This window comes from Sphaeramia orbicularis, chromosome 1 (genome assembly GCF_902148855.1).
Source record: "Sphaeramia orbicularis chromosome 1, fSphaOr1.1, whole genome shotgun sequence".
Taxonomy (NCBI): Eukaryota; Metazoa; Chordata; class Actinopteri; order Kurtiformes; family Apogonidae; genus Sphaeramia; species Sphaeramia orbicularis.
Window position 1 is genome coordinate 23,534,622 of NC_043957.1, and position 23,980 is coordinate 23,558,601.

General features: G+C 39.0%; 1 protein-coding gene across 1 annotated transcript in view; it reads left to right on the forward strand.

Moving 5' to 3' along the window:
- The first annotated feature begins 157 nt into the window (after window positions 1-157).
- The window catches only part of fam193a (family with sequence similarity 193 member A), a 33,728-nt gene continuing 9,905 nt past the window's right edge, over window positions 158-23,980 (forward strand). Inside the window, exons 1-17 of the mRNA XM_030129570.1 lie at window positions 158-565; window positions 2,668-2,742; window positions 3,103-3,345; window positions 7,282-7,457; window positions 7,593-7,760; window positions 10,671-10,917; window positions 11,052-11,176; window positions 12,665-12,812; window positions 12,910-12,984; window positions 13,065-13,139; window positions 13,228-13,340; window positions 14,430-14,672; window positions 15,723-15,879; window positions 16,323-16,469; window positions 18,147-18,425; window positions 20,651-20,873; window positions 23,148-23,459. Coding sequence (XP_029985430.1) covers window positions 344-565; window positions 2,668-2,742; window positions 3,103-3,345; window positions 7,282-7,457; window positions 7,593-7,760; window positions 10,671-10,917; window positions 11,052-11,176; window positions 12,665-12,812; window positions 12,910-12,984; window positions 13,065-13,139; window positions 13,228-13,340; window positions 14,430-14,672; window positions 15,723-15,879; window positions 16,323-16,469; window positions 18,147-18,425; window positions 20,651-20,873; window positions 23,148-23,459 — 3,028 coding nt within the window. The 5' untranslated portion in view covers window positions 158-343. The remainder of the gene's footprint in view (window positions 566-2,667; window positions 2,743-3,102; window positions 3,346-7,281; window positions 7,458-7,592; window positions 7,761-10,670; window positions 10,918-11,051; window positions 11,177-12,664; window positions 12,813-12,909; window positions 12,985-13,064; window positions 13,140-13,227; window positions 13,341-14,429; window positions 14,673-15,722; window positions 15,880-16,322; window positions 16,470-18,146; window positions 18,426-20,650; window positions 20,874-23,147; window positions 23,460-23,980) is intronic.

Sequence of the window (23,980 nt, forward strand, 5' to 3'; positions counted from 1 at the left end):
TTAGAGTCTAAACACATCAAGTATTAAGCAATATAGTTTACTTATATAGTTTACCATAAATGTGGTGAAACTCTACGAACTCAATTTCCCACAAGCCCCTGGAGGAGGACGCAGCGTAGCGTTGCAACGCAAGCCATGGCTGAACCTAGCTGAGGCAGTCCAGCCAGAGGCCATATTGGAATCTATGAAGTCGGCTTGCACTTAGATGGAACTGTGTGTCTGTCGTTTTGGGAGACTATAAATCGTTATTCCGGATTTATACCCAAGTGATTGCGCCAGGCATTCCACGTGAGACCCTGCCAAGTCTGGACGGCAAGTTGTCTCGGTTCGTTTGTGGGAAAAAATGAGTCCAACCGATGCTAAACGAGGGGCTAAACGCAGGAAGAACAAGCGGGGCGGTGGCAGTAGCTGCAGTGCTGTCTGCAATGCCAGCGGTGGCAAGGCCGGGGTTGCCTCGGCCCTGGGCTGTGCGGGAACAGCAGCACCTGCCTCTGTTGTCAGCTTTCTAACACCTGGCAGCACGAGCAACGGGAATATAGGGCCGATCACCGGCATAAATGGAGAGGTAAGAGTGTCACACAGTGTTAACCGGTGGATGTCTATAGGGGGCGACTAGCTAGCAGCGTTATCAACGACACAAATCTGATTCGTGCTCGAGTCTGATACGAGGCAGCTAGCCGACAAACCTATGCAATTTTAGTAGAAATTAACTACTTCAGTTGAGGCTAATAATAGTCGTTGTGCGTTGTGGAGGTCTGAGCCTGCTAGCAACCTATAATGACTGTGTATCTGGTTAAACTGACCGTATTATGTTGTAACAAACAGCCGTAAACATAAGGCTACTTAAGTCTTGGCCTGACGCTGTGACTGCCATTGTTAGCTTAACTTAAGAACTGAATCGACAACTTTATTTTGAGACAATACAGTCAGGGTTGGAAGATATGACTGCTGCAAAGCCAATATTATTTGGTAGTAACATTAATGTCAACACGGGCCTCAAAAGCTTTGCCGTTGCGCAGATAAACACAACTTGGCTAATGCTAGCAGTCAAAAGTACTAACAACTTCAGCCTTGTTGGGCCTTGGTGTGTTTTTATAAGCTGGCCTATTCTCTATTTCTCACAGATAAAGAGATTAAAATTCAGACATTTCTCTTGAAAAAATATGAATCATTTAACTAAAGCTGATTATCTGTAATATCTCTTAGTAGCACACCTTGACTTAGCACTAAAATAGTAACTTTGAGCTTGATACCATGATAAGATGCAGCCTTGCAACTGTTTAAACATTAGTCAGGTAGGTTGTGGTGCGTTTACAATAACAACTCTATGTTGCAGTTGAAATAACCATAACGAGTTTGCATTTTCATTTTTTGTGTCCCTTTGATGCTCTGTTGAAGCTATGAAGACAAAGTGTTTAACTTTATAAATGTGTATGTGTGTGATACACAAACTGTCATTTTTGTTATTATTGTCTGTCATAGCTGTTAGGAACAGAATATTATTGCTCATGATAATCTGAGTCTTGTGTTATTTATCACAGGAAATAATACAGACAGAATTACTGTGATGAAGTGCATATACTTTGTATTAAATGACTCTTGTCAGACTTCAATGTGAAGTATTTGCATTGTTTGACATATTGTTGTGCAGGAGTTTGTCATGTGTCCTAGTGAAGGTGTCCATCTGGTAGAAACTACTATTTAACTACTGCATCTAAATGAAATGTTATTAATAAAAGTTCACATAAACACCCGAACAAAAATCTCATGTAGGTAGGACAGTTAGCTAATATTTTTAAGAGACTGGCATCTGATATTATAAAAAGAAATATGAATTTTTGTTGTGTGTGTGTTTTTGCAATGAAATCTAAATCTGCCTCTGTGATATAGGGGGAAAAATGTAATATTCAGTACAGTTAAATTTCCAGTTGTGTGCCAAACATATAAAAGATGCCACAAAACACTGGCTTTATTTCAACAGCAAAACTCACATACTCCTTCAAGTTAAAATGGACAAAATGAGGGCTTGTGCAAACCTTGCTAAAGAATCTCTATAAACTGACCTAAATCTATATTCCAGTCTAGTAACATTAATGCTACAGATGACCCACAATGCAGTGCTCTCTGTAAAATACTTTATTTATTGTGTACTAATTTGCGGGTCAGTCTCATATCACCTGCTTTAGAAAATGTGATAATTTGTACTTCATGTTCATGATACAGTCATTTAATATTATCACGCTTAGAATAAATCACTATAGATTGAATGTACTTTATAGACACCCCTCCCAAATTGAAAAAACAGACCACTCGTAGCTCTGACATTTTGTAAATATCCAAACATTAGTTTTATATGTTTTGTTTGCATGGTAATATATGTATCTAGTAGCTGGGGAATATACAGACTGGTAAGATTACGTAACACAACAATATTTACACAGACATGAGAGCATACAGAAATCTACTTCACTAAGCACTAATTGGAAAAGTAATGTGCCTCACCTCCTGTTGAGATGCCAAACTAAATTATCAGCTTCAAGAGGTTATTAATACTCACAGCATAATCTGGCCTTAGTCTCTCAGAAGAAAAACTAACTCAGCAGATTTGTCACCATAATAGAAATGTTACGGATGTAATGTAAACACGTGGTTGTTTGTGTCCCTCAGGTCAAGATGAACAACAGTGTTCCACCACAGTTTACAGAAGGACCAGTAAATGCTGACTTCTCTGGAGTCCTCCAGGTAAAATCCATATCTAGAAATGTCAACAAGCAGCTAAACTGGAAATCATAGCAGCAAGGCAGTTCATGATTTCATCATATTTGGATCAAATCCATACTCACAGACTGAGTGTCTTAGCTTAGATAACTAAGAGGTTTTGGTCACACGTTGTCCCTCATTGCTGATTCTTCTCCATTATGATTTCTTTAGTTTATCTGTTATGAAAGTATAATAACTTAATTTGCCCTTGTACCAACAATGTTTGTCTTCTTGTTTCTGTGAACAGATTGGTCAGAGACATTGAAAAGGATAATTTAATGAATGCTTTATTCTTGCATTAACATAGACTAAGGTTTATTGCCATCACTGACATCCCTACAGACCCCATTTACGTTTGGCTTGAACCAGCGGGCTCCCTACACGGCTGGTGATCGCTGTCTCTTATGCCGCTGTGAGCGCAAAGACAGCGACGTGCCTTCAGATACAGGGATCTCAGGCCAGAACAGTACGGGACAGCCCAGCAAGACACCCAGTGCCCTTCAGCTCCCCCTGTGGGTGTGCTCTGACTGCAGGCGCACAGTGGAGAAGGAGGACCAGCACACTGCTCTGGAGCAAACAATGGGGGTAAGTACATCGACCACAAATGACATTACATGAACACATTTGGAGAAGAATATTGCTGTGATCATTACAGACATACAACATTTGGTCAGATACTGGAAGGCCTGTGTGGTGCTTAAAGTCTTAGTATTGTGTGACATAGATATTAGCATAGTGTGTCATCCACACCATAGTTCTTTGCATAACTACATCTCTCCTTCTCAGCGCTAATGCCACCTCACTGCAGTTTCAGTCAGTCTCAGTCCAGGTGTATGATGCAGCTTTTTTATGTTTAAAACTGTCATCAAGCAATAATCAATAGAAATAACAACTCGAAATCAAGTGCTTTGTCATAAATATCCCAAAATTCTTATTACTCTAAGTATAGTTTCCTTAGACTTTGACTAATCATAGTATGCGGGTAAAAAAAAAAGGCACAAAAATCACTGGAAATACACATGATGGGTGTAGTTGGCCTTTAGTGTATATTATCTTAGGGTGGTTCTTTCTCTTTGTAGTTGTTAAAATCCTCTCAGGCCTGTGTTGTATAGATGCCATGATGTCTTAGGCTAACACTAGTTCACATAAAGAGCCTTATTATGTTAGCTGGCCTGGACTATGGGCTCAACTTGTGTCTTTTTAAGGGCAACACAATTTTAGCAGTGGAAAAATCTTGTGATTCAATACAGTGCACAAGAGTACAAAGTCACATTTCTTCCTTTGGGATGTGCTTTCAATGGAGATGTGGTGTACTATACTGATCTGTCAACTGGAACACACCAAACCTATGTTAAAAAAAAAGTACATCCCTCTTCATCCCTTACAGTGTTTGATATTGTTTTCCTGCATTGCTATGGTTGTATGGATGGGAAAAAATCAGTAGATTGTAAGGGAGTCGACTGTATGAAATGGTTTCATATGTCATTTAAGTACTAAAGCTAAGTAATTGCAGTGTTTTCATAGTGTTATTCAAATGAAGGGGTTTGAGATGGGGTTGAAGTTAGAGATGCACTAACTCACATTTTTCATGTGAAACTCTTCAGTCTGAAAAGTGAAAATTCCACAGAGCACTGGTTATTAGAAGAGCAGACATGCATTATGCTAGCCTAACAAGGGGAAGGTTCTGTGTTTGATTCCCAATCACCGTCAAAAACAGGTATACATAGGTTAATTCTCCTGCCAGTGCTCTCAACTAAGGTACAGATGAAGATCTGGAGTTGGTCCCCAAGTGCCTTCAATGGCAGCTCACTGTTCCTAATGTGCTAAGTTTTGATGCTAATGCTGCATGTATTAGAGACTGAGTTTCCCTACCAGAAACCTTAACCTTTACTTTATTTATAGAAAAGAAGTAACACTGTTTGGCTCTGACTCAGCGTAACATTTTATTTGTGAACTATAGAAGTGCTCTGTCTATTCTGATTATACAGTTGGGTTACACATTGATGCTTCTTTTACCTCATAGATGATGTGTGTGGCTGAATGCAGATAGTGTCTGACATGAGCGTAATAATCTGACAACAGCAAAGTCTCATGTTGGTCTGTCATGAAAGTCACAGAATTCATGTTAGTCATGGTAGATAACATGGCGTGATGTTTATTATTTAAAGCAGTGTATGACTTTCTTCACAATTTTTTTTCAAATTTGTAAAACCTGAGTGATTGCCTAAGTATCACTAATCTAGTAGTCACACCTGAATCACTTCCCTCATAGTGAACAACTTTGAAGATGACCATCATAAACACAGTCCAGATGTTTACATAACAAACCGAAATGTCATTCAGGCCTTTTTCGGAAATTTTGTTGTGAAGTGCATTGTGGGAAGCGAAATTGGTTTCTCACAGATTCGACAAGAAAATGAACCAGATCGCTACAATGTAAAATTATACAGTCCACCAGGGTTGTTTTAAGGAATGAGTATAGTTGGTGGATGGAGATAAAGGCGACATTTGGGTTCAGTACTCACGAAGAGACAGCGAAATTGCTTCTGCTAATGGATTAGTGATAATTAGGCTATCACTCAGGTTAAACAAATGTGAAAAAATAAATTGTGATGAAAGTCATACGCTGCTTTAAGCAGCAGCAGTAGACAGAAGCCAGAAATGCTGTCCTGCTTTTCTATGGTCTTTGGTAAACTGTTAGTTATTAGCTCACCCAGTTACAGACTGTCTCAGCTTATGTTATAGCAGGAACACATTATCTGGATCTGGACTAGTATGTGTAATGGTACAGTCCATGTTGATATCTGAGTGAACTACTTTAGTATTGTCACTTGACAAAGATGTTAGATTGGTTTGGTTTGAGCTCTAGCAGGGATAAGCGGTAACCCTTTTCAAAGCTCCCCAGATGATGTTAAACTACAAATTCTGTGCTACGTGACATGCTAGAATTGACACATTTTGCTAATGATTTTAAGTCATGCAATGAGACAGACCCGATTGGATGTTGATTAGTCATTTTATGTCAGTTCGCACCTGCCCACATGCAGTGTTCCACTGCCGCTGTATCCTTTATTTTTTCACGTTACTAAAGAAAATTTTAATGGGTTTAAACAAATACAGCAAATGTGGATTTTTTTACTCTTACTGGAATGCTTGTGGGTTCATTCATACTTTTCTCTTGTGCTGGCAAAGCGCTAAAACCAACTGCTGAGATATGGATATGTGAGACTCATATTTCTATATTGTCCCTGCCTCAGGGTGGTTATGTATTTTTCACTCATTTTGACCAGAGCCTCTTGTGTACTCTTGTCATTCAGCTGGATTTGTTTTCATCATTGCCAGTCAAGTAAGTCAGTTGTGGTTTGTTTGGCTGCCTCTGAATTATCCTGAGTCAGAAATCACTATTCAGCTGACCTGGTTTACCAGGAACAAGAATCAACAAATTAGTGGTTTCAGGAATTACTTTTACTCATGCATCATCTGTAAATTTGAACAGGCACAACACTGGAAAAATATTGTAGAAATGCAAGGGAAGCCCTTGGTTCATTTCTAGAAAATGTTTCTGGTCTTTACATTAAGGCTTGTTAGGCTGTTGGGGGGTTGTCTCCCTCAGCTGTTGGTGTGTGGCCTCTGGTACTGACTGTTAAGCTTGGGTTTGGTTTCCTCATAAATGAATTGTTCCGTTGCATCCTGACATCAGGGGGTTACTCTGCTGATTCACATAATTACAGGATGGCTCCCAAACAGAGCTGTACCAATGGAAAGCCTTTCCTGTGAAGCAGCTGCAGGAGTGCTGTATCAGCACAAATTTAACACCTAATTATACCAAAGGTCCAATAACTTGGCAAACAATTAGATCAGAAACCGAGGAGTCTCTCGTCTTGTGTCTGGAAAACAGGCTCTGATACAGGAACTTTGCCCTTGAATGGTAGATTTTGGTGCTTGAAGTAAATTTTCTTCTATTGCCAGACTGTAATGTGTTTCTTCTGTGGTTTACAGCCTTAAAAGTGCAAAAAGAGGATTTATTGGGTTTAACAATGTGCAGAGATGTGCATTCCTGCCTGTATTCTTCTGACTGCATATGGAGTTTTATTTTTATTTGAGAAATTGACCAGTTTTAGTTGAGTTTTTGTGTTGTTTGGAGTTTCTTAAATATCATGAGGAGGGCCTCGATTTATACAACCTGAGGGGGTAATATGAAAAAAATGATTAACATTAAATATGATTTACATATTTTATATATTTTTACATATTTTGTTAAAGCCCCAATATTGGGCAAAGCCATTGATTTTTTTGTTTGAGGCAAAATGAAAGCCACTTTTTTCCCTTTGATTAATTAAAAAGTCTGGAAATTTTCCTGAATATGAGAAATGATTAAAATTTCAGATGCTTGTTTTTTTTTTTTTGTTTTTTTTTTAATTATTTAACAAAAAACTGTAAACAAACTTCTTTACCAGCACTTTTTCATTGTAGTTTCATAAATGTTAAGAATAACTGTTTTGCATTTTAAATTCCGCACAGTGCCAGGACTTCCTTTTGCACATGCCTGTGGGTAACGGAAACCTGGGCCAGGAAGTGGCCACAGGGGACAGACAGACCACTGCAGCGCCTACACTACCCATGCTCCCTGCTCCGGACCTCACTGCACCCATGCCTGCTGATACGGTGTGCAGCTGTGAAGCCTGCAATGAGAGACGGTCAGCTCACCCTCAGATAACTGCAATGCTCATGAAATCATCTCCCATGAACTTGTTTAGGAACATTACACACAATGTATTCAGTATAACCACGGTGTTTAAATATGATCTTTACATGTATGTCTTCAATAACAGGGAGATCTCTGCTGAATCAGAGAGAGAATCTCAGCAGCTGCAGAACCACTGGTCAGAAGTTCGCTACCTGGTGCGATGCATCTACCGTCAGACAGGAACACCACTCGCAGACGACCACGACCAGCCTCTCGAGAGAGACAAGGAGGGCATGAAGGAGCTGGTGGACAGGTACGTGTCTGTGCAGCCACGTCAGTAGGGGGCTCCAGTGGACTGCAAATGAAAATAGAGGAAACAAGTGGTAAAAAAAACTCTGTATACATTTCAAAGGCTTCTAAAGTAATGGTTTCAGCAGGCAGTAACCGCAGTCCTCGGTTATCTACCATATTAGAGGCCCATGAATGATTTTCATATGTACTTCCTTGATATATTGTACAGTATTTCCTGTTGAAATGGGATGTTGGGTGGAGTCATGACTCACTGAATGAGCATTGTATACTGTAGACCAAAGTATAGAGAGAGAACCAGTGGGGAAGGTCAAGGGGTGGCACAAACTAAAGTGTTTCCCACTACTTATATAGACTGTGGCGGTCTGCCATAGCCTCATAATAAACCAGAATACTGTGGAAAGCAGAGTGACAGTCTTTACAGCATGACGGCTTATATTTCTGTCACACCGAGCCTTAACTTTGAACAGAAAAAACATCTTTTCATTCTCACACTGCCTGTCTGAGCGACATGAGTCCAGTGCCTCAGACCTGTAACTACTCAAAGAGTGGTGAACTGACAGAATTTTGCCAGTAAAATTTGAAGGCTTTCTGTCATTTTGACAGATTTGAACACAGTGGATGATCTTCTACTATGTATGTACAGACAACACTCTGTCAGTCAGCAATGCATCTGCAGTCTGGGTGCAGATTTCCCCCTGGATCACAGGATCAGGAAGTTCCATGTTAAGAAAACTATGCTGACGTCTGATGTAGGGGTGTGCCAACACATCGCTTATTAGATTCATCACGATGCAACATGTGACGATTCGATAACGATACATAAATGTTCAAAAACGCTTATTTTTCATAATTACTAAATGACAGGAACACAACAGCAGCACGCGGCAGGAAAATAAAAGTGGTGCATGCTGCCCGGATGCCTTAAGGAACGTACCAGGAGGAACCCAGTAAAACCAACTCTGTTTGGCTCCAGTTACAGAGCGTCAGATTCACCCAACGGGTTTAAAAGCTAGCGTTTGGAAACAGGGCTGTCGCGCTCTGATGCAGACGCTGGAGCGTAGATACAAACTTCCGAACCAAAAGTATTTTGCCCAGATAGTACTTCCCGAACTGTACAATAAGACCAAAACCAAAGTAGTGGAATCACTGAGGAAAGCATGTAGGATAACTCCGACATGTGATTGTGGATAGCACAATCTTTTGTTTGTTGTGGGATTTATTTAGCTCATTGAGGATTTTGTTTGGATATCATTTATTACCTTCGCCAAGGAGGTTATGTTTTTGCCAGCGTTGGTTTGTCTGTCTGTTTGTCTGTCTGTGTACAAGATAACTCAAAATGTTATGGATGAATTTGGATGAAAATTTCAGGAAACGTTGATACTGGCACAAGGAACAAATGATTAAATTTTGGTGGGGGGTGGGGGGCACTGATCTGCCTTGGCGGAGGTCTGCGCTCTCCAAGTGCTTTTCTAGTTATGAATGAATAAGGTGGTGCTTGTGTTGGTTCAGATTGAATTAGCGGTTTTCTACAGTTTTCTACAGAAGCATGTGTGTGTGGAGGGTCTAAGAGTTTGAGTGGGTTCCTGGGGAGCTTTTGAGGAGCCAGAAAAACTAAATAAGCAATTATTTATTTATTCTTTATTAGACCTGTACAGAAATCTGTGAAAACCACTTTTGATTGAAATAATTCTTATTTATTTCTAAAGACACTTTATTTGTTTTCCTTAAAAAAAGGTGGACTTCATTCCACCAAAGTTTTTTTTGTACTGTTAATAGGTATATATTTTTGAAAAGTATTGCTTTTGATACAGCAAATGTTTTGCAGGTAACTGGAAATCTGTATTTGTGAATAAGCACAGCTTTTACTATATATGCTACTGCTACCTTTTTCCTGTTGGTTCCCTGGTGGAAAATATGTTGAATCATTCAGTGGTTTGACACAAATAAAAGATAATGGAGGCAAATTTGTTTGATTTCTTGATTTTACAGATACTGTCAAATATACCTCATTTAAAAGTATGAAGTAGCCACAGAGGGAGAAAAAAAATCCTGAATGGGGAAAAAACATGCATCAAATATCGTTATAATTATTATTATCATGATGGCACCCTGAATCGTAATCGAATCGAATCGTGAGGTGCCTTAGATGGCACACCCCTAGTCTGATGACTTCCCTGGTAGAAATACTTCTATGAGTCTGGCTGAAGTGGTGCTGGTAATTCCAGTCTTGAGTATTTTGGAGAGGTACAGATTCAGGCTCAACTGTCTTCATTTTCATCATTTGCATAATGACGAAACAACTGAACAACACACCTGATCATTGACGGCCTGTTTGGGTGAAAACTGAAGTATGCTCCTGTTAAGAGGGATAAAATTAACTGTTAATGGTCCAGGAAGAGAGCATGCAGGGGGTTTGTGCATTGAACTGAACTTTTTGTTTATTATGTACTTTCATGGTGCTTTGTATCTTAAGCATTTTTTTCATATATGAGAAAATTGCATATTGCCATTAGGGCTGAACAATATACAAGAAAACATCATCTTGTAATTGTTTTTAATATATTGTGATTATGACTTGTGGTTTTAGTTTGGATTGTAATTTTACATGTTGTGTTCACTGAAATGGCATCTACATATTCCCTTATATCTCACGAATATGATTGATGGGCTAAGGCATTTGTGCAGCACCTCAATGCTTCATATCATAGTGTTGTTCATAGTGCGATTTCATTCTATGTTTAATATTTGTCCTGAAAGGTTTTAATGATGATTCTTTCACCAGTACTTTCTTCTCTGTCTCCTGTCTTTCCCCATCTATCTGTTCACTTGTCGTCTATTTTCTGCATTATTGTTGCTCTTTAAAGTGCAGTTTCCTGTCTGAAATTAAAAATAGTCTGTCTTCCTCTTGCAGACTCTGTGAGAAGGACCCCTACCAGCTGTACCAGAGGCTGGAGCAACAGGCTCGGGAATATGTCTTGGAAATGAAGGTGCGGCTACTGAAGCATCTGTCTGCAGGCTCCAAGACGACGGGTTCGGCAGGGGGTGTGGCTGCAGCTCAGGGTCCCCCACAGGCTCACCAGTTCATCTCCCTGCTGCTGGAGGAGTACAACGCCCTTTGCCAAGCTGCACGCACCATCAGCAGCTTCCTGCTCACCCTGGTCAGTTTGGGTTGTGGTGTCAGATCTCCTGCAGTTGGCGTCAAAGACAATTATCCATCACACGCAGTGCTATGTTGTGAATCGTCTCATCTTTATGTGTAATCGTGGCTCTTCTTTTTTTTTTTTTCTTTCAGGAGAATGAGCACCTCCAGAAATTCCAGGTGACATGGGAGCTGCACAACAAGCACCTTTTTGAGAGTCTGGTGTTCTCTGAACCCATCTTGCACAGCAGTTTACCTGCATTGGTTTCACAACTTAAGTAAGATTTGTTTCAAGAATTATAATACCATGAGTTTCATGTTCTTTATTGTCTGTGGAAGCCTATCTCTGCCACTGTGATGGATAAAGATCCTGAAAGTTAGAATAATGAGTTATTATCTCAAAATATTGATATACCTTGTCAGTATAAGGACTTTGTGCGTTGGTGTCAAATTCATTTTAGTTCAGGGACTACATACAGCCCAATTTGACCTCAAACATGCTAGACCAGTTAAAAAATAGCATAACTTAAGAATACTGACAAGTCCAAATTTCCCTCCTTGTTTTCGTGCAAAAACAGTAAACAGTATAAAAATGTTTATATTTACAAACTATCCTTTCACAAAAAATGTGAATAACCTGAACACCCATGAAAAACCTCAAATTTCTTAAGAAAAATATGTTACATTTTAACAATATTATGGCTCAGCATCTCATTTCTACATGTCTATTACATCTTACAGATCACAGTGGATTTACGAACATTTAGTGACAGCCATCTAGAACTGAAAAATATTAATACAACCTGTCAAGGCTCAATAGTCGCTTTTCCATTGGACATATGCGCAAAACTTTAGCAATATTTACTGAATGTCAAAAAAACAGAAGTCCCTAATGTCGGTTTTTCCATTAAATCACAAATGCGATGATTTGTTTATTTATTACTACAAGATGACACAAGAAGTCATTCCATAAACATGGCGACAAACGTAAATATTGTGTTGATTTACAGATATATTCATTATTATTATATATTACCTCTCTATCTTGTACTAAATTAAAAAATGATTCGGTTTCCTGGTGTGTCCACACATACCGCGCCATGTTTGATTTAAGACTCTTCTTTGCTTGTTGTAACGTCCATCAACATCTGTTTTTTGTTATTCACATGACTCTGGTTGTGGAAAAAGGTCTTTCTACTGCAGTTTTACGTGATATAACATTTGTGCTACACCTGAAAAACCACCTCTCACCAGCTCAAAAACTTATAATCAACAAATAAGAGTTTTGGCAAAATTGTTGTTTTTCCATTAGGTAAATTTTTATGCGCAAGTTATATTTTCACAATTTGAGGGTCAATGGAAAATGGACTAGTGACACCCATGACTGTTAATGTCTTCTGTGGAATTTTTGCACTTTGCAAATTCATACTATGGCCTGGATTAGACCATTAGGAAGACCGGTTTTGGCCCACGGGCTGTAAGTTTGACACCCCTTACTTAGTGTCATGATACTACGGTGTGAAGTCCTTTTTTGAGACACTGAATTATTATTAAGGAAAGGATTCTCATTAATTTACTAAATTACTTACTAATTCAATCATTTTCAATATCACAGCGGAAGACGTTGACTTCTATATCTGCCTCTCATTTGCTCATCAGACTAAAATGACCCTGTTGTTCCTATTTCAAGTTGTATCTTTTCTACAGGATAGTTGAAATATAGGAAGAATACAGTGACTTATATGATTCTGAATCTCTTTCTCCAGACACGGCACAGCCTCTCATGATTCATACAATGAAGATATGTACAGGACCTTGTTAGAGAGCTACCAGCAGCTGCAGCAGGAGATGGCCTCTGTAGCAGCAGAATGGCAGGAGTGTGAGAAGAGGATCGATGACTATGTAGATGAACAGGTACACACACCGTAGACAAGATAAATGCATTTATATAAAGATATCCTTTGATAAAGTTTGAAAATCAATGGTGTGATGATGTGTGTTTTATTTGCAGCTGCTTTTTAAGGTGGACGGTCAGAGTCTCACCAACCAAAGAACAGAACCACACAAGTCCTTGGTTAGCAAAAATGTAAGAGATTTCTGAACATACTGATCTTTGTTTATATTTTCTATGAGGTTATGATTTTTTTACTCTCTGCCTCTTTCTAGACTTTAAAGACTAAACAGCGAATGCTCAAGGAGGACTGGGAGTTTTTTAAGCAGAGAAGATTTATAGAAGAACAGGTGTGTATTTTACAAGAATATGGCGACATCACGGCTGATTAAAATGTTTTTCCCTGAGTTACAGTGTGTCATTTTACTCTGTTTATAGTTACCTAACAATAAGAAATCCCCCTCTGGAGATAACAACTTCACAGACACAATGAGGATGCTCTCATCTCGTCTGAGTATTCCTGACTGTCCAAACTGCAATTATCGAAGGAGGTGAGTTTCCCAGCAGTTTCACCAGAGTCACCCGAGTCCATTTTTGTCTCACTCACATAAGCTATTGTGAAGGTGTCTATTGTGTCCTTCGTCATCTTTGTTTATTTATAATTGGCCATATTTGGATGGTTTATAACATGGAAATAGTCAGAGATATCAATATAGTTACTATTGAGAACTGATAGGAAGTCGTATATGGACTTAAATTTGGGTCCATGACCTTTGACTTTGAGTGACCGAGAAGGGTCATACTCAAGGTCACCAATGTCTAGAGTTCAACAATTTTCTGTGAAACTACTGGTCAGACTCATTTCAATTTTTGTATGTAGGTCCCTCGGGACAATGTCTGCAAAGTTTTCCCACAGGTTTGAGAAATTTGGAATTCTGAATTTTTGACAAACTTCTGTAGTATTAAAAATTTGTCTTTACTTATAAATAGGATGTAGTTTGATGGTTTATAACATGGACACGGTTAGAGACATCAGAGTTGTTACTGATTCTTGACAGAACATGGGCCACTGGTCCTATTTATGATTATATTTTTGATACAAAGCTCCTATCAGTTGTTTATTTTAATTAATTTGTTTCTATTATTAGGATGAATGGCCTATATCCTCCCCCTAACCCATGTTTTTGACCTGTGGAAGATGATATTATGATATGATGTAGAAATGGCCAGGAATGTTGGAATTTTGCACACTTCTTCCATTATTACCCTTGTGCTGTGTGGAAACAGAAGCCAGTTTTAGCATTAGGGAAACAATGAGTATAATGAAGTCTCCAGCTCTTATCAAAGCTCTGTGACATCACTGCTGTACAATGAAATAAAATGTTCTCACTTCCCAAATATGACGTTTGATTTGATCTCCTCTTTGAGATTATCTCAACAGTTTCAGTCTAGAGTGTGAGAAAAGGCTCAGAACACCAGTTAATATTACAGTATCGTGAATGTGAATGAGAGCATGTTTAACTTCAAAACAGTTTGTTGTAGCAAAACACTTACCATTTAATCTATTTCAGTACAGTGCAGTTGTACAGAGAAAACACTCCAGTAACAGTCACGATCCTGGTTTTGTGGTTGTTCACCAGGTGCACATGTGATGACTGTAGTCTGTCCCACATCCTGACCTGCGGCATCATGGACTCACCTATCGCTGAGGACCTCCACATCAAGCTCCCACTGCAGGGTGACCCTCCCCACGACTATCTGGCCGAGGTGCACCCCCCCAGCCTTTCCTCCGGCAGCTCAGCGTCTGGATCCAACTCCAGTTCTCCCATCACCATCCAGCAACATCCAAGGCTCATTCTCCCTGAAGGAGATACCAACACATTGTAAGTCAACAACCATCAAAATGCCAAATTAGAGCCATTTTAGATAAAAACATGGATGATGGGGTAAAATATCAAGACAAAAGCCTTGAAAATTCTTTCAAGACTAAAGTCACAAATAAACATGAAATAAAACTCATTCTCTCAGATTTTAGTCAAAAATTTGATTTGACAATCAGGCATCAAAACTTTTCAGGTTAGTTTGGGGAAAAGGACAAACGGAACACAGCAGCTGATTATTTTTGTAAATTTGTGGCTTTTATCATATAATTTAAGATTATGTTTTGACAAATATATGTTTTATAATTTCAGAAAATATCCAAGTTTTTTACTCTGTGAATTTGAGTTGTTTCCCTGTAAATCTCAGAGAATATTTTTTATCTTGTAATTTCATTGTTTTCCATACAAATTTACAGTTTTAATGTCAGAACACTCAGATTTTTTATTTTCTTCAGAGATTTTTTTTTTGTTTTTCTCATAAATTTGTGTTTTCTTTTATCTTTCTTGCAGTAATATTAGATTATGTTATTAATACAAGAGAAATTTAGAGTTTTTCTTGCAAAATTTAACATTATTCTCCTACAGAATACTTAATTTGGGAGTTTTTCTTATAAATTTAAATCTTTAAGCTCAGAAAACATTGGTTTTCCCTGTTAATTTGTGGCAGGGTTTTGTTTAATATCTGCTCCTTTAATTTCAGAGTATCCATCTTCTTTTTGATCTTTTTCCTTTATGTACTGCTTTAACCTCTTAATATTATTTATTAATGTTATGTTTTTTTCAAAATTTGTGGGTTTGTTCTTGTTAATTTACAACTTAAACCTCAGGGATTCTGGGATTTTTCTAAGAACAATGCCCCCCTCTCTCTGGCTTATTGTTTATTTACCTATATTGGGCTAAATACCCTGTTGCACAGATGAAAGGGTTTCTAACAAAATTTTCCAGCTCACTCAAGTGTTTTCTGTATCAATGATTATAAAATTTTTCTCAGTAACAGTCATTTCTTTGTTTCATTTTCACCTCAGCTGACTTCTCATTTCGTGCTTTTTGTAGTATTAGTGATGATGATGAAGTGCCTCCATTGTCCAGTAAATTTGGGGACATTTACCCGATGAGCGCATATGAGGACAGCAGTGTGGTGTCGTCTGCTGTGAACGGGCTTCACAGTGAAATTAACGGGGAAGGGGAAAACGCTGCTCTAAAGGCAGGGGTAAGTTCTTTTATGTGGCGAGTAATTTCTAAAAATGCCGAACAATAGCTGTGAATTTCCCTGCCTCAGTTTCGGGATGATGACACAGATGATAAATTGAGATGATGAGTTGGTAGAGTGGGTCGTCCAATGACTGGAGGGTTGGTGGTTTGAATCCTGGCTCTGACTGTCCATGTGTCAAAGTGTCCTTGGGCAAGACACTGAACCCTAAATTGCTCCCAGTAGGACGTGGCAGCGCCTTGCATGGCAGCAGCCGCCCACTGGTGTATGAGTGTGTGTGTGAACAGGTGAATGTGAGGCTTTGAAGGTGTAAAAAAATGTGCTATATAAGTGCAGTCCATTTACCATGATCATTTTGAGCGAGTTCATTCAGGAAGTGTTTTCTTGCTCGTCTCTGTCCTAATCTGTGTCTTCTTTGTTCTGTTTACATGTTTGTGCGTCAGTCTCCTCACATTACCAGCAGCAGCAGTTCATCAGAGGGCGACGATGACGAAGCTGATGGTGAGGTTGTAGGGGAGCCCCCAGGGCAGCAGGAGGAGCTTTCATCAGGACAGACCAACAGCCCTCCACCGTCTTACAGCCACCAACAGGTACTACCCCATTTTTAGCTCACCAGTCGATAGACTATGAGCTATAGTGAAGGCACTGTGTCTGGCATCATCTTCATTAGCAATTTCTTCAAATATCTTGTCCAACTAAACTAATGCGAATTCATTTCAAATTCGTTTATGTATCTTCCTTGGGACAATGTCTACAAAGTTTGTTCACAGTTTTGAGAAATTTAGATTTTGAATTTTTAATGAATTTTTTAAATATTTAAAATTTGTCTTTACTTCAGATGGTCCCTATTTTGATTGTTTATAACATGTAAATGGTTAGAGATCACAATATAGTTATTACTGAGCACTGATAGGAAGTCATATATGGACTTTCATTTGGGTCCATTACCTTTGACCTTGAGGGGTCAAACTCAAGGTCACCAATGTTAAGATTTCTTCCCCTGAAACTACTGGTCAGATTCATTTCAAATTTTTTTTGTTTGTTCAGTTTTCAGAAACTTAGATTTTTGAAGCATTACAAATGTGCCTTTATAGTTACTACTGAGCACTGATAGGAAGTCATATATGGACTTTCATTTAATTAGTTGAGTTCTCCTCCAGTGAAAGTACCACCCACTTCTATTGGGAGATTGATCTCCTGCATCAAGACCACAGGACTCCAACATAGAACAGAACCTGACAACCTCACAAATTCAACTACACGGTGCGATACAGGGCCATTGGTCCCATAATAAGTGAGATGTTTCAGGGAATGTAGGGAATCAGATTGTACTGACACTATTGTCGCTGTTAAGTGTGTTAAGACAAGAAGAGAATTGCTGGCTACATTTTACAGCAATGGAAACAAATATTTGGGTTCAAGGTATGATTACAAATCAGTCTTTATCATGACTGAGTATAGAAACTGTGTCTGTCCCACAAAAAAATGGATCTAAAGTTTGACACAGCCAGAGGCATCGTAAGGGCCTAGTATGCTCTGGTATTGTCACATTATAAATAATATTATAATTAAATGTCATGTGAATAATTAAAATTTTTTGTCTTTTCTGATAATTTTTTGCCACCACTATATTGTAAGCGTAACAGTAGTTTATTTTTATACAGAGAGACGGTAATGTGGAACACTAAAAAACATAAAAATTCTAAAAATTTTAATTGAAAAAATGTTCTTTTTGCCCTTTAGGCTTTGAAACAAAATATGACAGGATGCATTTGTTATAAACTGATTTGCTACTGAAATTAACTAAAAAATTACAGATAATGATTGACATGAAAAGGGCAACAAAATGACACTGAATCTGAAACTGAACAATGATGTGGAAATGGTGACAAAAAGACATTTGTGTTGGTTTCATCCAGCTATTTTTATACAGCCAAATGGAAACTGTTATCACCATCATGCTAAACAATTAACGTTATAGTTAGCTTAAATATTTCAGGTTATTGTAACAGGCCATGTTAAGCTTTCAGTACAGCAGAAATAGAAATTTATACTGATTTTTTTAAAAAAAAGTAATATTTTACTGTCTTGTATTTTGTAGAAAATATAAGAAATTCCCTAAATAATGTATTCAAGTATGGAAACAGGAAAACATCTCCACACACCCCTGATGACATATAAGACTTTCTTCATGTTTCCAGATATTTTTGTCATACTGATAAAAAAAATCAACTCCTTTGTGTTATTTTGTGACCCCCGCCCCCCAGGTAGAACCAGTCCAACATGCCTGCGAGTGCCATGTGTGCAACCAGGACCCCGGCTCGTCCGCCCTGGGCCCCGCTGCGTGCCTGCCTCCCAGTCGACTCCACGCCGCCCCTCCCCCCGCCATGGGACACCAGTTCTTCACAGACAGCAAGACCCCGCCCGCCCACCCCGCCCTCCACCTGTACCCCCACATCCATGGACACCTCCCCCTACACAACTTCTCCCGGCCACTTCTGCACCCGACACTCTACCCTCCGAGTCCTCCGCTCACGCACAACAAGGTGACACCCCCTCTCCTCCCATTCTGGACCTTGAAATCTATATTTAGATCAGTTGTTACTTAATCACTTGGTTTTTATGAAGTGTACATTTGAGTCTCTTCTGGGAAAATGTATTCATTTCCTTATCATAGGGGACTTTTTTAAGTTCCTGGAACAATACTATGCTTAATTGTTTTCTAGTTTCACTTACTTTAACTGTAGTTCATATTGACTGCCACAAGGGGTCAGGCTGAACTTAACATAGGACAAAAACTGTCCATAACTTAAATGAATGGAATATCTGATCATGTAAGTTTTGGCTGAGCATTCATAAAAAGCATGCATCTGTCATCCTTAGTGCATGTAAGAAAAACCATTCATCCACACAGTAGACATAATCGTTACATCCAGCATTAATAAAATCTAAACAAGATTATGATCAGCAAGTGTGATGATTTGAGAAAGGGACCATTATTCAGTTCTAAAAGACGCCATCCTCGATCACTTAACCAGTGGACCATCTTCCATCTCTGCTCCTGATACTTCACACACTGAGCTCACTGTTATTAACCTATAAAGACCCAAACATCCATCACCGACCAAAAGCACTGACTGATCTAAACTGTTTAATATCTGTTGATCTACTAAACCTATTAATACATGTCAATAATTGGTGTAAAATACAGTTTGTCATCTTTTCATGGCCATCAGATGTTCAGAGGCTCTGTAGTTACCGTGGAAACACAGTCATCGGTGAAATAAATATAGGAAAATACCTGATTTACACTTATAACATGCAAAATACAGAGGATAATATTATAATAATCGGTGATAAATCTCTTAAGAAAAGTTAGATATAGAGAAAATGTCATTTGTGAACTGACACAAAAGTAGCACTGGGTTTTTCTGGGTTAAATAAACACCTCGCCCATACGTCAGTTCAACCACAAAACAAGCAAATAACTTACAGATGATTAACTTCCCACAGGCAGTACATGCTTTGTTATGAAGTGAAGTCACACTTTCGACCATTTACTGCAGATCATCTTTCACACCGTTGTGACGTTATTTAGCTCCTGTTTAAGTGAACAGGTTCAGACCGAGCACTGTGTACAATCATAACAGATATGTAGAGTTGGTCTAAAGTACGACCACCCAGCTTTGGTCCCACGATCCCTTTGTTTTGTTTTTTCCTGCTACGAACATAGGCTTATTAGTGTCTGCTTTAAAAGTGATACTAAATCAGAGTTATAATGTCTAGGAAAGGACCCCTTTGGTTGAGCTAAAAATCACATAATCTGACTTTACATTAATATACAGCACAGTGCTCTAAATTTCTGCAATAAAATTTTGTCTTCGAACAATTTCTGCATTCTTAAATATTTTTTCCTGATGATGTCTTACACAACAGCTGAAGAAGACAATGTCACGTCATCTGAAATGGAGGGGAATATGCCAATATAATATATTATGAAATCTGTACATTCCATTACTGGGTTTGAGTCAAGAGAGAGGAAGTAGCATACTGTTAAACCTTTAGAAAATATTGCTAAGATGACATTTTTCTTGGATAAAAAAAATCATAGCTATTTCTCTCTTTTGCAGAGAAGAATAAAAAATTCTCATCGCTATAAAATGGAGCATTTTGTTTTTTAAGATATACATACAGCAGCATGAACACTAAAATTATGGTTAAGGAGATTAAACCTTAAAGACCCTTGAACTATTTTTGTGGTGACTTCCAAATGAATTATACTTTACATTTAACCTAAGTAATTTAGCACCCTTTATTATAATAGTATCTTCTGCATTTTTAAATGAAAAGTGTTTTCCTTAAAGTGATTGACCATGTTGTTCATTAAAGCTCAGAGTAAATGCAAGTGTCTCCATCCACTGTCATTGGTCAAACTCCATGGGTTTTACTGGTGAATCAATGAAGAAGAGGACGGTGTTTCCATGCTCACTACGCTCACGCTCACTCTGAACGTCATATCTGATGACCATGGAAAGATGACAAACTGCATTTTACGCCAATTATTTACATGTATTGACAGGATTAGTGGATCAAAAGTCATTAAATATTTGAGGTTAGTAGATTCTTTACATTTTTTTTACTTAAAATTTTATTACGAATCTAGAGGAACAGATGAGCAAAACCAGCAGTCAGTTTTTTTTATGTCTTCTCCACTGTTGATAGTGGTTATTTTTTAAATGTAACTGGACCTTTTCTTTCTCTTCTTTTTAAGCCCCTTCCCCCAAACCCTACATCAAACCACTCGGCAGCCAAGCAGCCAGCCTTCAGTCCATCGTTACCTGAACACGTCTACCAGAACTGTTTTGGCGGCGCCGGTGGAGCCGGCGACTGGAACAGCTCACTGCAGTGTCTGTCGCTCAAGTTTGAGAACCTGTGGGATGCTGCTGTGATGAAGAGCTGGAACCCCTCTGTGCTTCTGCCCGAGTCTCTGCCAGGTGAGGCTTTGCAGAAGAATCTGAAAATCCAACCAAAAAAACCCAACAACACTGCAGTAGAACCTCGCAGGACAAGTGCACCATTGTACAAGTGATTTGCTTTATGAGCCACAGCTCCTGATTATTTTAGTGTTGAAATGCCAGTGGAAATCCGTAGTACGAGCAACCTTCATATTAGCCACTACTAGTACTACCCCCAACAGGACCAGCCTCTGCTGGCTTAGTTCATTGAGGCAGTATCGTGAGATCGCAATCTCTCACAATTGCAGTTCTCCTTCCAAACAATAATCCTCCTCCTCCCCCTCTACCGTCTTCCTCGCACACAGATCATCTCATCGTTAAGATAACTAAACTAACAAAACCAATTTCTTTTGAATTCTCTTTTATTATGTTTTTATAATTGTTATTTTCTATCCAACTGTCCTTTTTCTTTTGAAAAAAATCCTTAAAGAATTTTTGGTGTTTGGAACAGGTTAATTATATTTCAATTACACTGAACAAAAATATAAATATAACACTTTTGTTTTTGCTCCTGTTTTTCATGAGCTGATCTCAAAGACTAAGAGTTGTTCCATGTACACAAAGGCCTATTTCTCTCAAATATTGTTCACAAATCTGTCTAAATCTGTGTTAGTGAGCACTTCTTTGCCGAGATAATCCATGCCCCTCACAGGTGTGGCATATCACGATGCTGATTAGACAGCATGATTATTGCACAGGTATGCCATGGGCTTGCCACAATAAAAGGCCACTCTAAAATGTGCAGTCACACAGCACAATGTCACAGATGTCTCATGTTTTGAGGGAGTGTGCAGTGGGTCTATACACAGCCCCACTACTTTCTACTTTCTTTAAAGCACCTCCTTTATTTCCTGTCTTTCATTATGGGATACACTGATTAATCCAGGTGTGTCTGTTACTTCTTGTTGTGACTACTGTGGTCAGGCACGCCAGGATTAATCAATGTGTCCAATAATGAAAGACAGGAAATAGAGTTGAAAAGTGTCGATTTGGTCGTACAGAGGATGACGCGAAACCGATATTTTCACATTTATGCACTCTGGGACCCGGTTTCAAAAAGCTGCGGTTTCAGCGACTGAAAATGTTGGTTTCATGTGGACGAAAGGTCTATCCGATACAAAACTGTTGTGGATTTGACTGAAACTGTCTGCGTATGGACAGGGCCTCAGATCTTTGAGTTCAGCTCATGAAAAATGGGAGCAAAAACACGTGTCGCGTCTATATTTTTGTTCAGTGTAATTTCAGTAGGGCAAATTGATTTATAAAGCGAGTAAATCACAAAACCAGCTCAGTCGTGGCACTAATTAAACGCATACAGGGTGAGTCAGAAAAAACACTCTTTCCATTTACAGAAATTGTACTGCTAAAACGGAAACACTGATTTTTCTTTTGACCATACAGTCATATTGATGTGGTTATTGAGCATGTCTGGTGATGTAGTCATAGATTTATTGCATTGCATAAGAGAGAGAAGGTCCATTGTTTATTGGGCACTGAAATACCTGCCAACACAATGCCACAGTGAACAAACTTGAAATTGACAACAATTACAGGAGTCGGGGCTTTGCTTTCACACTCAGGACATAGGCCTACATGACAGTGCCCAGGGAGTTTTCATCATGGCAAGACCACAGTTTACGGATGTGCAGAGAGCTTTCATGGTGACACAATTCTGCGAAACTGGTAGCGTCCAAGAAACCATCCGGCAGTTTCAAGACCGCTTCCCTGATGTCCGTGCCCCAGCTGCCTCATCAGTGAGGAGAAATGTGATCAAGTATCGCCTAACTGGTACCAGCAGAAACCTTAATAAAGAAAGGTCAGGGACGACGAACACGAATGGTGAGAAGAGCTGTGTTAGAGATGCGACAATGAGCACAGATTTGCATCAGTCTGAATGGTAGCCAGGTGGTGCCGGACGACTTCGTTGAGACAAAACATTTTGATGGCGAGTAAACATGCTGTAATGGTTGACAATTTCAATTTCATTCACGGTGGCATAAACTGTGTTGGCAGATATTTCGGTGCACAATAAACAATGGACATTCCCTCTCTTATGCTATGCCATAAATCAATGATTCAATCGCCAGACATGCTCAATAACCACATCAATATGACTGTATAATCAAAAGAAAAATAAGCATTTCCATTTCAGTGGTACAATTTCTTTAAATGAAAAGAGCGTTTTTTCTGACTCACCCTGTATTGCGAGGTTCTACTGCATGTCAGAAACTCACAGCATCTGCCCATCAACAGGTGACATGCTTGGACCACCCCTCGCTGACGTCCCCCTTCCCCCAACATCACCTATTGGCCCCCAAGGGGAACATCCTTCTCTTCCCACTCCTATACCTCCTTCATCTTCCACCTCCTCATCGTCATCGTCCTCTTCCTCCTCGTCATCTTCATCGTGCTCCTCTTCAGAAGCCAAAGAGCAGAAGAAAAGCGGCGCCAAGAAGAAGTGTCTCTATAATTTCCAGGATGCCTTCATGGAGACCAACCGGGTGGTGATGGCCACATCGGCCTCCACGTCCTCTGTGTCCTGCACTGCCACCACTGTCCAGTCAAGTAAGAACCACTCATATGGACACATTTTACCACTGGTTTATGCAAGGTTTTGGTGCTGAAGTCTGAGTCCTGGGGGGCTGGAGGGTATAAAAAAGATCACAAAATAATGCTGATCAGTAGTCAGTAGTGAAGGGATTTGATTAGTGATTAACCATAAATTGCAGCATTATTATGTTACATGGTGTGAGGTTGTAACTAATGAACAATAGTGACTTCAAATGGTTCACAATTTTTAGTTGATGAATTTTTAAAAACCACTGCAAAAAACAGACTTCGGGTCTATAATAGTAGGTATGATCAAATATGAACTGTTCAAATGCAGCCCGTTTTTTTTCTTCTTTTGCTAAAACTATTAGTAAAACTTCGAGTGATTGTAAAAGCACAGTGAAATGTGACAGTTTCAGTACATGTAATTCACACAGATGGAATTAAGGGAAAGTATTGTTTTCTTCATTATTTGAAAAGTACCTAAATCCCTGCAAATCCACACTGGTGTTGTCAGGTATTTCAGTTAATTTGAC